The sequence below is a fragment of the Mustelus asterias genome, chromosome 15, assembly GCF_964213995.1.
Source record: "Mustelus asterias chromosome 15, sMusAst1.hap1.1, whole genome shotgun sequence".
Classification (NCBI taxonomy): Eukaryota; Metazoa; Chordata; class Chondrichthyes; order Carcharhiniformes; family Triakidae; genus Mustelus; species Mustelus asterias.
The window spans coordinates 55,934,667-55,952,535 of record NC_135815.1 but is presented as its reverse complement, the minus strand read 5'-3'; the positions used below and the strand labels follow the sequence as shown (position 1 = coordinate 55,952,535).

At 43.7% G+C, this 17,869-nt stretch overlaps 1 protein-coding gene across 9 annotated transcripts in view; it reads right to left on the bottom strand.

The window, feature by feature from the left end:
* sanbr (SANT and BTB domain regulator of CSR) overlaps positions 1-17,869 on the bottom strand; it is a 149,080-nt gene that overhangs the window by 27,610 nt on the left and 103,601 nt on the right. For all 9 annotated transcript variants that reach the window (XM_078229914.1, XM_078229910.1, XM_078229908.1 and 6 more), the window contains 3 exons: positions 7,254-7,330; positions 6,775-6,803; positions 136-209 (listed from right to left, as the gene is read on the bottom strand). In XM_078229914.1, coding sequence (XP_078086040.1) covers positions 136-209; positions 6,775-6,803; positions 7,254-7,330 — 180 coding nt within the window. The remainder of the gene's footprint in view (positions 1-135; positions 210-6,774; positions 6,804-7,253; positions 7,331-17,869) is intronic.

The following is a 17,869-nucleotide window of genomic DNA, read 5'->3' as shown; positions in this document are numbered from 1 at the left end:
TCATGCTAACAGGTTGGCCAAAAGTCTGTGGCCACTGTCAATGAGGTGAATCGCTGATAGCAGAGTCCAGGCCATATAAATTCTCATCTAGCAATTTACAGATCTCATCTATTTACTATATATCAATTGATGTACCTTCCTCTCTTTGAGCGTCCTGGTTAAATCGCATTGAGCGACTGCTGTCCCACTTGCTTTTCTGAAAACATACACTAACATAAGAAAATATTGAGTTATGCGTTGTAAATATGCAAAAGTACCTCCCTGCATTATTTCATCATAAAGATATTGAAATGCCAATTCTTCCTAAAATGCTCAAAATCACAGCAATGTAACTTTATCTTAATTGAAAATTGTTCTTTAAATAGTTTTTTGCAGTAACCTTGCTAATGCATTAGTTTTGTCACATAATATGACGTATTGAAAATGGTTCCTTAATTTTTTTTTAGTAATCTTGCTAATAAACTGGTTTTGCCACTTGATGTGACATATAGAAGACTTTTCCAAAAGGACCAAGGAGAAAAGGCAAACCAATGTGAATGAAGCAGGCACCAAACTGCAGGTATTTGAATTCAGAATGATAAATTGGTGTGGGAGAAGCTTTGTTTTGGTATAATGGTAATGTCACAGACAGTAATTCAGAGACCCACTCAAATGCTCTGGGGCCATAGGCTCAAATCTCACCTTGGCAGCTTGTGGAAATTGAATTCAGTTAATACATTTGGAATATAAAATTAGCCATCAGCAATGGTAATCATGAAACTAGCATTGATTGTCATAAAACACCTATCTGGTTCACCAATGTCCTTTAGGGAAGTCTAGCCGACAACTGCCCTCTTGAAGCAATTAGGAACAGGCAGCAAATGCTGACCTTGCCAGCAATACCCACATCCCATGAAAGAGTACACAACACAATAAAATCAATAATCATAGTACAGGCATGTAATTCATTATTCTTTCTCATTTAAAAAATAAATTCAAAGTCTTAAAATACACATATTGGGTAATACTGACTTAAAGAACAAAAGCGGTGCTTGGTATATAGTTTCAAGTATCAACCTTGCATTCAATTTTATGAATGTGCACTAATGATAAGGTGTTTTTCTCATTGCCTGTACACATCAGAAAATTGCAGGCCATGATTTCCTAACATGTATAGCCAGTAGGTGAGCCTTTGTACAAGTAGCTTGCATTTGCAAATTTGGCCTTGGAGAGCCCAAAGTTGATGCTGGTCAAATACATGGTTACAGCAGAAGTGACAGAATTGTTTTGGCAAGGTGACAGGTATCAGTGGATGTGGTGCGCAGAAACTTTCAGAAAGTTTTCAACAAGACTTTGCAGAGGACATTACTGGAGAAGCTTAAGGAGCACAGATTAAGAGGAGGGTACCAAAATGGATTAAAAGTGATTCGACAGAAGAAACCGTAACAACTGAACTCCCGATTTACCAGAACAAGAACCTGCATATTTGCACATAGACACCAAAAGGAATCCTGCTCAGAGGTGACTTTGTTACTGTTCCTTGATCCAGAATTAGTAGCTTCATGTTCGTAAAAAATGGAGATCTTCCCCATTTTTTGGAGAGAAATCGGACTTTCTTTGCCACTGTAAGCAATGGTGCAAATTCAACATCCGCCTCAAGAAATATTTTCATTTAGGTTAGACTGTTGCTGCAATTGGTGAATTTATTTAAATAATTACCTTTATTTGCAACTTATTTTACTATTTTCAACTCCACCACACAACATAACACATTTCTGAAAGAGCAGTTATTGTCTTGATTGAAACCAATAGAGGAGATAATGCAGCACGGCCAAACAGTAATTTCCAGCAAATATGAAATATATATCACTGCTGTGAAGATAACTTCAAAGATATCAATTTTAAAGTTAGTAAGTGTAGTGGTTATGCGTTTGAATGCTTTTAATTTTGCCTGGGAAATGCCCTCTTTGTTCCCAAAACTCTTTTCCTCTCCAAAGTCTGCAACCATTATAGAAACCCTACAGTGCAGAAAGAGGCCATTTGGCCCATCGAGTCTGCACCGACCACAATCCCACCCAGGCCTTACCCCCGTATCCCCACATATTTACCCGCTAATCCCTCTAACCTACGCATCTCAGGACACTAAGGGGCAATTTTAGCATGGCCAATCAACCTCGGCCAGGAGTGTTTCCTGACATCATCACGCGAATGCACGTGATTTCAAGGTCGGCGTGCGTGAATTGGATGCAGACCCACCGACAATTAAAGGGACAATTGAGGCCATTAAAAGTCAAATCTACAGGAATTTTATACTGCTCCTGCTATTTTTAGCGAGTCAAATGGTGGACACTCATTAAGTTTTATTCATTTCCTCATCCAAGGGCAGGGCTAAAGTCCCCTGGAGCAGAAGCAGTTTCTCTGATACGAGTTTGCAGCTACAAGAGTACAAAGCTTAGTTCGAGTTTCCTAAAATGTTTAACATTTGAAGTGTGACTTTCAGCATTTCAGGACTTCCCTGAGAGTTGTAGGACAGTGTTTCATCATTTGCAAGGCACTGGTCCTCTGCACCTGCTCCAATGGGAATAGTCTACTCTGCTGGTGGGACCACCCCTGAAGAGGAAGAGAGGGCAAGAGGAAAAGGAGACAAGGTAAGTGCAGGCAGTGTCCCAGGCAGAGACCTGTAAGACAAAAGGCATGGGCTCAGTTGGTGCAGGGCTAGCAGAGAGGCCAAGGTGCAGGTGACGCCAAAGCTGCCACTACCCAGTGGCTTGAGTTTTCAAGGCAGTGCACCAACATTTTGCAAATGTCCAAGGTCCAGTGCCAGCAGAGGCTACTCATCTCTAGGACACAGGGACATGCCTTGTGACATGATGGGTACTCCACCCACGTGGGCAGTCACCCCATGCCAGTGGCACTGAAGGTCATAGTGGCCCTCAACATCTACGCTTTCGGTTCATTTCAGGTCTCAGTACGGTATCTGTGTGGTGTCTCTCAATCAGCTGCACACAGTTGTGTCAAGCTAGTGACTAATGCCATCTTCAGACCTGCCTGCACTTCCATCAACTACTGGACAGATGAAGGCAGCCAGGCGGAGAAAGCATGAGGATTTGTGACGGTGGCTAGATTTCCCCACACCAGAGTGCTACAGGCTGAAAGATGACCACAGGGACGACAGACAGTTCGTCCACCAGCGCGAGTTGCCATTGCACCTTGTGCTCACCACTGATTGATAGGCACCTATCAGAGAACTGGGTGCTTCATCCACCTCACACTGGCAGTGACCTCCAAATATCACAGCCAGTGTGCTGACTTGTAGGTACAAGCTCGATGCCTGGAATCAAACTCTCCATGTGATTCTCTCAATAGAGGAGGATGCACGCTCAGTGTTCAGGGTCAACGCAGTGCTTATGCTTTGCATGGACTCCTCAAATGGTTGACGTCATGGCATGCAGACTCTCATGGAGCTCTGCTAGATCTCCGTGTGAATCCCGCTGGACAAAAAGCCGCCAGATTGACGTCTCCAGAGGCTCGTCACCTTCATCCAACTCAGCATGGTACTGGCCTCCAGCATTGCTCCCACTGTTGGAGCCCAGGGAACTCTCTGCCTCTGCCACTTCCTCAAACGACTGTGATGTGCCCACACCCCTGTGCACTACCCACAGAACAACAACCTAATGCCCACATGCAAGTATCTGCATTGATGTCTGGTGCCAAAAGACAGCATGACGAAGGTACAGGAATTATGTCCTCCTAGGTACCTGATGGGGGTTCCTCGGGGTCATCGGCATCCAGTGAGCTTGGCTCACCTGCAGAAGAAAGTCTCAATATCAGTGAATTAAATTATCATCGTCACTACATGCTCGTTAGCTTGCTGAGACAATGGCCAGATGCAGCATGGCGACACCTGCATTGGAGTTTCAATAGATACTCTGCATGGGACAGCTCACTTGCTGATGACAGGGGCCCGCAAAATCTCCTGTACCTGCAGCATGCGCATCTGGGACCTACACACTTACCTTCATCCCGGACCAGACGTCCCACCAGTACCGTGGGAGCGAGCTAGACTGTGACAATCCAAATCTAGAACATTACTCTCGCTCCTACCCAGGAACAACAGGCTGGGGACTCAGCATCAGTTCAGTGGCACTCCACATTGTTGTGACTTGTCTTCTCTTGACAGGGGACAACTGAAAGGCTCATTAGGGTTCTATCTTCCTTGAGGATCATTCCAGATACCCATACTACCACATGGCCATTTCACTGTGCTACACCTCCCCGTTCCGGTGCACTGCGGCCTATTCTACTGACAGTCTAGCCTTCAGGGTAGGCTTCATTGTCAGTTGGCATACACACTCAGATCCCTAAGTGCTCAGGGGATTGGACATCCGATTACACCACTCCGCACATAATCATTCTATCTTTGCACTCATCCTTGCCGACCGCAGAAGATCGCTGTACTGTTTGTGGCACTGCTGCCAGGCACAGCCACAACATCGTGCTCACTGACCACGGCACTTCTCAATTATTTACTTAAAGAATGAAGCCACAAGGTTCCACGGTTTAAAACGCATGAATTTTTAAGAGACAAGAGTCCACTAAATACTGTCTTGCGTAACCATCTACACTCTAAAACCCAGAATCAACCCAAGTTAAACATAAACCAACAGACAAATCAAGTCAATTATAAACTACAAATTACTTATTAAATGGTAAATGCAACTAAGATAGCTCTTACAAATTGGCTCAGCATTCCACTCAGTTTATAGGTCAAACTCAAGTTACAAAGTCCTTACGAAGAATTTCAGTTCCCCTCCTTCTCGGAGCTAGCCCGCTCCTGAGCTGACAGCAGTGCACAACCTACCTAGTTCCACGGGCAGTCTTCACACATCTGCAGAAGCTCCTCAACTCTGTCTGGATAGATCCATCAACGATATAATCAAATAACAGTAAAAATTAGAGAAACTGCTTTGTTTATTCTCAGCTTTGGATCTAGCCTGTCTTCTTCAGCTTGCTTGTACTGCACCACTGGTCTCATCAACTTCCACTGAGCTCTGAGGGCTCTGTGTACTTTTATATGATTGCAACCTGGTTCAGTCCCTCCAAATGGTTTTGGCTTCCAATCTCAGTTTCCTTAGAAACTGGAAGGGTCAGTTTCCTTTTTAGTTCTCAATTTAATTAGGGTTTGACTCAAAAAATACTGTTTTGTCCCAACAAAAACTCTATATGCTCATCACCGATTCTATCTTCCCCCTCCTCCCTCAAAGACTGTTTCAGGCTGAAAAAGACTATGTGCACCATAAGCATCTTCCTTAATACCATATTATATGCTTCACAAGGATGGGCTTCTCCACTTCCTTAGCATCAGCCACCTTGCCCCTGCCTCAGGACATCTACTGCTGAAATGCTTGCCCCTGCCTTTATCAACTCTGGACTCAATTGTTCCCACGCACTGTTCACTGTCCACGTATCCTCCAAAACCTTCAGCTCTTCCAAAGCTGTGCTCCTGTATTTCTACCCCACACAAGATGCCACTCGTCTAACATCCCAGTTCTTGCTGACCTACATTGGTTCCAGGTCTTTTAACACTTCAGATTTAAACTTCTTTCCTGTAAAAAAAAACTCTTCCACAACCTTGCATTTCTCATCTCTGTATCAGTCCATATCTTTCAGCCTCCCTAAATCTCTCAGTCTCTTCAACGCTCTCTCTCTTCCTTTGATCATTCTTAAAATTCAACTATTCAACCAAACATTTGGTCATTGCTTCTAATAACTCCGCCTTTGATTCAGCATCATTTTGTCCTCAAGTCTGCATGCAGTACCTGGGAATCTTTTCCATATTTAAGATGAGATATACAAGTACAATTTGTGACTTAAATTGACAGGAGTGAATATATTCCACTGAAGAAGATTATACCAAGGTTGGGTATTTTTATGTACAGGAAAGAATTGGCTGAACAGATCAAATACTCAGACTGAAGGACTAGAAAATAGCTGCTTCCTAATAGTTTATATCAATGATGGGCAACCTAGGTTAGTAAGTTGGCTGCATGAGTGGCCCTCCATCTCAGTGGGTCACAAGATTGAAATCAGGCATGTTCATTAACTATGACCCTTCATTTAATACACGCTGAATATTTCATAAGTTATAGAATATGCTTAATCGTTCACATACTAATAAAACTAGTAACTTGAAGTGATAAAACAAAATAAATATTTACGTTTGATTGGACACAGAGGGAGTGCACGGCTCTCAACAGTTAATGTTGTGTTCAATCAGCACACATCTCACTTCACGTGCCCTTCCTTTACAAGCATATCACTTCAGTCATACCTGAAGGAAAAAAGCTACTTTGATGGAAACCAGCAGAATGTGGCAATTCTGCACATGGGCAATAGTCAACAAAATGTCTCGTGGGCCACACTCGAGCCCTAAAGGGCCGGAGGTTGCCCACCACTAGCTTATACTTACAATATATGAAAGCCAATGTGTCTAATACAACAGCTCTACAGTATAATTGCTCCTGTTTTCTAAAAGATTTAGATATCCTGTTACAGAACGTTATTCCACTGGGAACGTCACTAAGCAGGAGCAATGCTAAAAATAGTGTGAATTGATTGACTTAAAATCATTCATGACCTACGGAAGCGAGTGAATATATTAAGCCGAAAACTGAATTGAACTTTATGGAATTTAGAAAGAACACCAAAGCTTTTATTCTAATTATTGAATATAGATAGAGAAAAATATGTTAATTAGCCAGCTGAAAAGAAATTAGAAGTAAGTATAACACTAACGTGAAAGGAGATACATCTCGAAGAGATCCCTGAAATGACAAAAAAAAATTAGATATGAGAAAAAGCTATATAAACAAGACTATTTTCAGCATCTCTCCATGGTATATTGGAGCGTAGCCACGCAATTAGATCACGACTAACTCGATTCACCCCATTATTTTCATCCCTTGATATCTTTATCCATAAAAATCTATGAATCTCAAATCTTAAAAACTTCATTTTTTCAGCATAAGGGAGTGGGTAGCAGATTTACATAGCCCTGTGTGAAAAAATGCTTCTTAATTAAACTCCCAAATTCCCGAGCTTGAATTTTATTATGTCATCTTGTTCTGGACTCCCCTATCAGAGGTACTGTGTGTTCATCACCTGTGCTCAACAGAAATAAAAATATACTTTGCAATGGAACAGAGTTTGTGTTCAATTTGTTTTAAAAGACTACTTTATGTTATCCTATCTCTTACAAGTTGTTCATTTTCTACCTTTTCTTTTTTCTGTGTGGTAGGAGATGCCGCTGACTTCTTTGCCTGGTTGGCAATTTTCTTAATCTTTTTTGTACCTGTGAGGGAGGAGAAAAATCAGTAAACTTACAAGGTTTTTGAAGTCTGTGAAGTTCTCCTTCAGTGGAAACATTACAATCTTAATTCAGAAAGCTAACACTGTATAGGTTGCACTCACACCAATTTATTTTAAAATATTTTGCTGTGGAAATAGCCAGTTTGCTTATACTGACTGCTATGGAAAATTTATGATCCATGAAGTTAGTTCTAACTTGTGAGTGAGATAGCTGGAAGCTTTAGGAAAGCTTAGAAGAATAAAGAGGTTTTTAAGGAACCAAAATATAGCTAATGGATGTAAAGTGTGAGTGCAACGTTGCAAGCCTTTGATATGTGGCCATACTGAAAGATCCTTAAACAGGTACTGGACCCTTTATCCAGAGTCCCACAATCCGGAAGGGCCCAGAAACTGACTAAACTTGACAATAGTGCCTGGGGTAGCAACTTGAAATTGATGTGCAGAGTACTTTGAGCTACCACTTTATTTGGTGGTGCCACTGATTACTGCATCACAGTCTGAACACTGTCCAAACCAGTATCTCTCTGCAATTATAGTCTTTATTAGCCTTGGTTTTATGTCAGAGAAGTGCCGTTGGCTGGCAGGAATGCCATGAGAAAGCATATTTTGCTGAGACTTAAGCAGAAAGTGGAGTTTCTAGTGCATCTAGAGAAAGGCACCTCAGTGAAAAACATAAGCGAAAAATATGGTGTTGGTACATCCACCATTTATGATTTGAAGAAGCAAAAAGAGATATTACTTAAATTTTATGCTGACAATGATGTGCCCAAATTAACATATAATAGAAAAACACTTCATCAGTCAAAGGCTGTTCACGTGGATAAAGTGTCACTAGAGTGGATCAGGCAGCATAGGAGAAATACCCATTGGATTGCTTAATTATCATGATCCAAACAAAATTGTTCCATGAAGAGCTGGTCCTAACACCACCATGTGAATACTCATCAGAATGCTATAACAAATTTTAAAGACATCATGGTGTACATCTGCTAAAAGTATACGGTGAAAAAGTTTCAATTGACCATGAAGCTGCACAGGAATACTTGGATGAATTTTCCATGATAATGTCAGAAAAAAGTCCAATAGCACAGCAAGTGTACAATGCTAATGAGACCTCATTATATTGGAGATATGTTCCCAGGAAAACCTTTAACTGTGGACAGCACCAATGGGATTCAAAGACTCTAAGGAATGGCTAACTTTACTCAGATATTCAAATGCAATAAGTACACGCAGGTGTAAATTGCTTGTTATTGGTAAAAGCCAGAATCCTAGGTCGTTCAAGGTGTAGTGCTTATCACATCTACTTTACACACAGAAGGCCCTGAGTTTAAGCCTAGTGGGATCAATGATTTTATATGCTTCCTCCTGTGGCCCAGGTCATCTAACTGGTACACCCCAAGCTTGTAGCAATGTTCTGGGATTCTAGGATCAAATCCCACCTTGGTAGGTGGTTAAATTTGAATTAAGTCAAGGGGATCAGAGTTTTTCTGTTATTTATAAGGCCAATAAGCACACAAGGATGACATGACTAATTTTCCTTGATTGGTACGAGAACCATTTTATCACCGAAGCCAGCGCTCTTTTTGGCCTGTGGGTCTTCCCAGGGGCTGCAAAAGTATGCTACTCCTTAATAACTGTGCTGCACAGCCCAATGCAGAACTCCTCATAAAGAGATGAGGTTTTTGGAGTTTATTTTCCCCCTCATCCAGCCCATGGGCCAAGGTATTTTGCAGATGTTTAAGACCAGTTACAAGGATGAATTCCTGCATAAAATGCTCACTGCATGCAACATAGGCTTGGGATTTAAGGAATTCCAAAAATAATTCAATGTTAAAGATGCACTCTGGAGTACTGCAAAGGCCTGGGTCACTATACTTTGATAAATGGTTGGCACAACCTGTGGCCATTTGCCATGTTCCTAAATGGTGAAGATGAAATTGAATCTGGTTTTAATGGTTTCTGTGTTTCTGAGAAGAAAAATGTCATTGAAGATTTATTGGCATATACAAAAGGTGTGTTACGTGCTTGAAGCCAAATTGTTGGGTGAGGCAGCTGTTGAGGATTCTCTGAATATTGACAATGATTCTCTGGTTCACCTCCAACTCAGAGGCAGTAGAATATCCGAAATGATCATGAATAAAAATAAGATCGATAATGATGATGAAAACGGTGCATTGGATGAACAGGAAACAATGTCTGTTGACAGGTATATAAGCATTACAGAGGAATTGATTCATGGGATGGAGCAGAAGAGCTTATGATAATGCTAGGGACCTGGAACTCATTGCCTGAAAGGGTTGCTGAGCTAGAAACTCTGACCATATTTTAAAAATACTTGGATGACTGCTTTAAGAGCCGTGACTGCAAAGGTATGAACTTAGCATAGGAGGCTGGAATTAGGCCAGTAGCTCCTTCTCTGCCAGCATGGACATGATGGGACAAATGGCCTCCATATACATTGACATTTTTTAATGACTTCTAGGACTTGTGATATAATTGAAAGAGCAGTGCACAAAAGTGTCAATCAACAGCCTGGTGTGGTCATACTCACTGAATTGTAACTTACAGCCAATGTCCCAAACTCCACCTTCGCCATCTCTCATCCATTCTGTGTATGTCCTATCTCATGTGCAGGACAGACCCACCAGAAGTGACAGCACAGTGATATACGTTTAGGAGAAAATGGCTCTTGGATTCCTCAACATTGACTCGAGACCACAATGCACTTCATGTCATCAGGCCACATACAGACAAGGAAATCTCCAATTACCACCTACCGCTTCCCCATACCTGTTCCATGTTGAACACCATTTTGCAGAAGCAATGAGGGTAGAAAGGGGATAGAACATACCCTGGTTGTGAGTCTTCAATGTCCATCACCAATAATGGTGTGATAGCACCAGTATGGACCAAACTGATTATGTCGTTAAGGACATATCTGCCAGATTGGGCCTGTGACAGATGGTGAGAAAATAAACAAGAGGGAGAAACGTACTTGACCTCAGCTTTACCAATCTAACTGGTACAGATGTATCAGCCCATGACAGCATTAGGAGGAGTGACCAACACACAGTCCTTCTGGAGCTAAAGTCAGCTATGAAGGAAGGATATCTCCATCACATTATATAGCACTGCTGCCATGCAAAATAGGATAGATTCAGAACAGATCTAGCAGTTCAAAACTGGGCACTCATGATGCACTGTGAGATACCAGTAGCAGTTAAACTGTTTACCACCACAAGATGTAATCTCATTGCTCAGCATATCCCTCAAACTACCATTACTATCAAGCTAGGGGACTACCCCTGGCATAATGAGGAGAGCATGCCAGGCACAAAGCATCCCTTAAAATGAAGTGTCAATCTGGTCAAGCTACAATAAGGCTACATGCATGCTAAACAGCAGAAGCAGTCTTCAGCCAATTCAATGCATTCCATGTGATATCAAGAAAAGTTGAGCACACTGGATACAGCAAAGGCTAAGGGTTCTGGCAACATCTTGGCCGCTGTGCTAAACATTTGTGCTCCAGAACTAGTCACTCCCTTGGCCAAGCTGCTCCAGTACAGATACAACATTGGTATATACCTGACAACGTGGAAAAATACCCAGGTTATGTCTTGGACACAAAGAGCTGAACCAATCCAATCCAGCCAATTACTGCTCCAGTCTGCCTCAATCATCAGCAAAGTGCTTGAAGTTGTTGTTAACTGTGCTACCAAGTAGCACTTACTCAACAGTGGCCTACTCACCAACGCTCAGCTTAGGTTCTGCCACAACCACACAGTTCCTGACCTCATTTCAGCATTTGTCCAAACATAGACAAAAGGGCTGAATTCCAGAGGTGAGAGAGTAGTGTTTGCTCTTGGCATCAAGGCATAATTCAACCAAGGAGCATCAGTAAAACTGAAGTCAATGGGATTCAGTGGAAAAAGTCTTCAAAGGCTGGAGTCATATCTAGCATAAAAGAAGGCTGGTTGTGGTTGTTCGAAGTCAATCATCTCAGTCTGAGGAAATCACTGCAGGTGTTCCTCAGGGCAGATCACTAACGCCCAATGTATTCAACTGCTTTAACATCCCTCCATCAAAAAGTCAGAAAAAGGGATGTTCACAGATTATTGCAGTGCTCAGTTCCATTCACAACTCCTCAGATACTGAATCAGTCTGTCTCCACATGCTGCCAGACTTGGACAACATTCAGACTTGAGACTGATAATGTGGTGCGACATACGTGCCAGGCAACGGTCATCACCAGCAATACAGAATCTAACCAACTCCCCATGATACTCATTACCTTTGCTGATTCTCCCATCATCAACATTCTGTGGGTCACTATTGATCAGAAACTTAACTGGACCAGCCACATAAATATTTTGGCTACAAGAGCAGGCTGGGAATTCTGTGGTAAGTAAAATCATCACTTGATTCCCCAAAGCCTGCCCACTATCTACAAGACACAAGTCAAGAGTGTGATGGAATATTCTCCACTCAACACCATCCAGTACACTGGCACCCTTTCTACACCTTAAACATTCACTCCCTCTGTCATAAGTGCACAGTGCTTGCAATGAGTACCAACTGTAAGATACACTGGAGCAACTTGCCAAGGATCCTTCAATAGCACCTTCCAAAACTGCACATCTCTGCTACCTATAAAGTATTCGTTAGGTGTGTTCAGGAGGGTTTCCTGACACAGCATGTGGACAAGCCTACAAGAGGAGAGGCTGTACTTGATCTGATACTGACCAATGAACCTGGACAGGTGTCAGATCTCTCAGTGGGAGAGCATCTTGGGGATAGCGATCATAACTCTATCTCCCTTATGCTTGCATTGGAAAAAGAGAGGGTCAGGCAAGCTAGGAAAGCATTTATATGGAGTAAGGGGAAATATGAAGACATAAGGCAGCAAATTAGAGGAGTAAATTGGAAGGAGGTATTCTCGGGGAAATCTACTGAAGAGAGGTGGCAGTTTTTCAAGGAATATCTGTCTAGAGTTCTACAGGACAATGTTCCGAGCAGACAGGGAGGAGTTGGTAGGTTAAAGGAACCGTGGTGCACGAAAGCTGTGCGGGACCTAGTCGAGAAGAAAAGGAAAGCATACAAAAGGTTCAGAGAGCTTGGCTAAGATAGGGATCTAGATGAGTATACGGCTTGTAGGAAGGGACTAAAGAAGGAAATTAGGAGAGCCAGAAGGGGTCACGAGAAGGCCTTGGCAGGTACGATTAAGGAAAACCCTAAGGCGTTCTATAAATATGTCAAGAGTAAAAGGATGAGATGTGAAAGAATAGGGCCTATAAAAGGTGAAGGCGGGAAAATCTGTACGGAACCAGTAGAAATGGCAGAGGTGCTTAATGAGTATTTTGCCTCGGTTTTCACAGAGGAGAAGGAACTGGGTGGATGTACTGCGGGCTTGCGGTGGACTGAAAAGATTGAGTATGTGGACGTTAAGAAAGTGGTTGTGCTGGAATCTTTGAATGGCATCAAGATAGATAAGTCGCCGGGTCCGGATGGGATGTACCCCAGGTTACTGTAGGAGGCGAGGGAAGAGATTGCAGAGCCTCTGGCGATGATCTTTGCGTCGTCGATGGAGACGGGAGAGGTGCCGGAGGATTGCGGATGTGGTTCCTATTTTCAAGAAGGGGAATAGGGATAGCCCAGGAAATTACCGACTGGTGAGTCTAACCTCAGTGGTTGGTAAGCTGATGGAGAAGATCCTGAGGGACAAGATTTATGAGCATTTAGAGGGGTTTAGTATGCTCAAGAATACTCAGCATGGCTTTGTCAAAGGCAGATCGTGCCTTACGAGCCTGGTGGAGTTCTTCGAAAATGTGACTAAACACATTGACGAAGGGAAAGCGGTGGATGTGGTTTATATGGATATTAGCAATAAGGTCCCCCATGCAAGGCTTCTAGAAAAAGTGACAGGGCATGGGATCCAAGAGGCTGCTGCCCTGTGGATCCAGAACTGGCTTGCCCAAAGGAGGCAGAGAGTGGGTATAGATGGGTCTTTTTCTAAATGGAGGTCGGTCACCAGTGGTGTGCCCCAGGGATCTGTTCTGGGACCCTTGCTGTTTGTCATTTTCATAAATGACCTGGATGAGGAAGTGGAGGGATGGGTTAGAATCATAGAATCATAGAAACCCTACAGTGCAGAAGGAGGCCATTCGGCCCATCGAGTCTGCACCGACCACAATCCCACCCAGGCCCCACCCCCACACATTTACCCGCTAATCCCTCTAACCTACACATCCCAGGACTCTAAGGGGCAATTTTTAACCTGGCCAATCAACCTAACCCGCACATCTTTGGACTGTGGGAGGAAACCGGAGCACCCGGAGGAAACCCACGCAGACACGAGGAGAATGTGCAAACTCCACACAGACAGTGACCCGAGCCGGGAATCGAACCCAGGACCCTGGAGCTGTGAAGCAGCAGTGCTAACCACTGTGCTAGGGTTGGTAAGTTTGCCGACGACACGAAGGTTGGTGGGGTTGTGGATAGTCTGGAGGGATGTCAGAAGTTACAGAGGGACATAGATAGGATGCAAGACTAGGCGGAGAAGTGGCAGATGGACTTCAACCCAGATAAATGCATAGTGGTCCATTTTGGCAGGTCAAATGGGATGAAGGAGTACAATATAAAGGGAAAGACTCTTAGTACTGTAGAGGATCAGAAGGACCTTGGGGTCCGGGTCCATAGGACTTTAAAATCGGCCCCGCAGGTGGAGGTGGTGGTTAAGAAGGCGTATGGTGTGCTGGCCTTTATCAATCAAGGGATTGAGTTTAGGAGTCCGGGGATAATGATGCAGCTAAATAAGACCCTCGTCAGACCCCATTTGGAGTACTGTGCTCAGTTTGGTCGCCTCATTACAGGAAGGATGTGGAAAAGATTGAAAGGGTACAGAGGAAATTTACAAGGATGTTGCCTGGATTGAGTGGCATGCCTTATGAGGATAGGCTGAGGGAGCTCGGTCTTTTCTCCTTGGAGAGACATAGGATGAGAGGCAACCTAATAGAGGTATATAAGATGTTGAGAGGCATAAATCGGGTGGACTCTCAGAGGCTTTTTCCCAGGGTGGAAATGGCTGCTACGAGAGGACACAGGTTTAAGGTGTTGGGGGGTAGGTACAGGGGAAATGTTAGGGGGAAGTTTTTCACACAGAGGGTGGTGGGCGAGTGGAATCGGCTGCCGTCAGTGGTGATGGAGGCAAACTCAATAGGGTCTTTTAAGAGACTCCTGGATGAGTACATGGGACTTAATAGGATGGAGGGTTATAGGTAGGCCTAGAAGGTAGGGATATGTTCGGCACAACTTGTGGGGCCGAAGGGCCTGTTTGGTGCTGTAGTTGTTCTATGTTTCTATAAAAGCCAGGGCAGTGGCCACATGGGGGCAGCAGACAATAGGAACACCACCATCTACAAGTTTCTCTTCAACTCACACACCATCTTGACTTAGAAATATATTGCCGTTCTTTTGTCACCGAGTCAAACTCCCTCTCCAATAGCATTGTGGATATACTAATTGCTCCTGTTGGATGAAACTTTAAATCCAAGGCATTGAGGGACTAAGTATCAATGTAGGTCAATGAAAGATGAGGATGTTGGGCAAGTTGGATGTGAGGCAGATTAGGATTTGAGCAGCAGAATTTTGGGCGAGGTTAACTTCATGGATGGTGGAAGATGGGATACCAGCAGAAAGAGCAAGGTAACAACAACATGGCTTAAGGTTTCAACAGAAGATGGGGTGGAGAGGGATGATGTTTTGAAAGTAGTCAATCATTGTGATGTAGATCGATGAGCTTCAATACATGGCTCCTTAGTGGTACTGATGTTGGTGATACAGAAGCATGAAGAATTGACAATAGCAGTCATACCATTTCCACCTCAGCCCATAGGACACATCCTTATAAGGACATCCGTGCATTCACCGGACGCATGCAGAGTAGACAAATTGCAACGTCAAACGTTGACTTTGCACCCAACCTATCATTTTGGACCTGTTCATGCCTTCATTTAAACCCTGCCAGCAGAACATGTATTCAAATGCACAGGATAACTCCCACCAGTGCTAATAAAAAAGGGCCAGTGTGGGACTTTTAGATGAGGTGCTTTTGACTTTCTTTTGCTGCTGCTGTCAGTGGAAGTACTATGTTCAGTATTATTGGAGTTCTGAAAAATTAATGGAGTCAGAAGGGAGTGGTGCTGGACTTTTCCAAGGAATTCACAGGACATTGAAGGTAAGTCAGCAGAAAGTCTACTATCACTAATGGATGCAATAGTTGCAGTCTCTCTTAAGCTGCAGTACAACAGGGGAATGGAGCACAAGCAACGGCGGGGGAAGCTGTATATAGATGAGAAGGAGGAAGAAGGTTTGAAATAGAAGGTTGCACACACCTAAGATATTCAGTGAGCACTTCTGCTACTTCCACCTCAACCAGGAGCAGTGCCTCTGGCAGCTGCAATTCACCAACATGATGTTCACTGTGCCATTTTGGTTTTGTGGCAGGTAGGTCGTGCCTTACTAACCTTATTGAGTTTTTTGAGAAAGTGACCAAGGAGGTGGATGGGGGCAAGGCAGTGGACGTGGTATATATGGATTTTAGTAAGGCGTTTGATAAGGTTCACCATGGTAGGCTTCTGCAGAAAATGCAGATGTATGGGATTGGGGGTGATCTAGGAAATTGGATCAGGAATTGGCTAGCGGATAGGAAACAGAGGGTGGTGGTTGATAGTAAATATTCATCATGGAGTGCGGTTACAAGTGGTGTACCTCAGGGATCTGTTTTGGGGCCACTGCTGTTTGTAATATTTATTAATGATCTGGATGAGGGTATAGTTGGGTGGATTAGCAAATTTGCTGATGACACCAAAGTCGGTGGTGTGGTAGACAGTGAGGAAGGGTGTCGTAGTTTGCAGGAAGACTTAGACAGGTTGCAAAGTTGGGCCGAGAGGTGGCGGATGGAGTTTAATGCGGAGAAGTGTGAGGTAATTCACTTTGGTAGGAATAACAGATGTGTTGAGTATAGGGCTAACGGGAGGACTTTGAATAGTGTGGAGGAGCAGAGGGATCTAGGTGTATGTGTGCATAGATCCCTGAAAGTTGGGAATCAAGTAGATAAGGTTGTTAAGAAGGCATATGGTGTCTTGGCGTTTATTGGTAGGGGGATTGAATTTAGGAGTCGTAGCGTTATGTTGCAACTGTACACAACTCTGGTGCGGCCGCACTTGGAGTACTGTGTGCAGTTCTGGTCCCCACATTACAGGAAGGATGTGGAGGCTTTGGAGAGGGTGCAGAGGAGGTTTACCAGGATGTTGCCTGGTATGGAGGGGAGATCCTATGAGGAGAGGCTGAGGGATTTGGGATTGTTTTCGCTGGAAAGGCGGCGGCTAAGAGGGGATCTTATTGAAACATATAAGATGATTAGAGGTTTAGATAGGGTGGATAGTGATAGCCTTTTTCCTCTGATGGAGAAATCCAGCACGAGGGGGCATGGCTTTAAATTGAGGGGGGGTAGTTATAGAACCGATGTCAGGGGTAGGTTCTTTACCCAGAGGGTGGTGAGGGATTGGAATGCCCTGCCAGCATCAGTAGTAAATGCGCCTAGTTTGGGGGCGTTTAAGAGATCCGTAGATAGGTTCATGGACGAAAAGAAATTGGTTTAGGTTGGAGGGTCACAGTTTTTTTTTTTAACTGGTCGGTGCAACATCGTGGGCCGAAGGGCCTGTTCTGCGCTGTAATGTTCTATGTTCTATTTCCTCCACCCGGACCTACATCCGCACAGGTAGGGCAAGGCACTACCGGTGGCTATGAAGATCACAGCGGGCTTCAATTTCTATGCAAGCAATTTCTTTCAGACAGAAGCCAGTACCATTGCCAACATCTCTCGGTTTGCCATGCACCTTTGCAGCAGGGAGCACACGGAGGTCCTTTAGCCAGGAGAGGAAACTTCATACTCATTATAACCAGAGGGAAGGAGAAGGAAGCACATGGTTTTGCTCTCCACTTGCAGTTGTTATATTTATCAAAACTCGTTGCATTATTTATCAAAACTCGTTGCATTCTGGGGTAGTGCCGGTTGATTGGAAAACGGCTAATGTTACGCCGCTGTTTAAAAAAGGAAGGAGACAAAAGGCGGGTAACTATAGGCCGGTCAGCTTAACGTCTGTAGTAGGGAAAATGCTGGAATCCATTATTAAAGAGGAGATAGCAGGGCATCTGGATAGAAATGGTTCGATCAATCAGACGCAGCATGGGTTCATGAGGGGAAAGTCGTGCTTGACGAACATGTTGGATTTTTATGAAGATGTGACTAGGGCGGTTGATGGAGGAGAACCGGTGGATGCGGTGTTTTTGGATTTCCAAAAGGCGTTTGATAAGGTGCCCCATAAAAGGCTGCTGAAGAAGATTAGGGCACACGGAGTTGGGGGTAGTGTGTTAAAGTGGATTGGGGTCTGGCTATCCGACAGGAAGCAAAGAGTCGGAATAAATGGGTGTTTTTCCGGTTGGAGGAAGGTAACTAGTG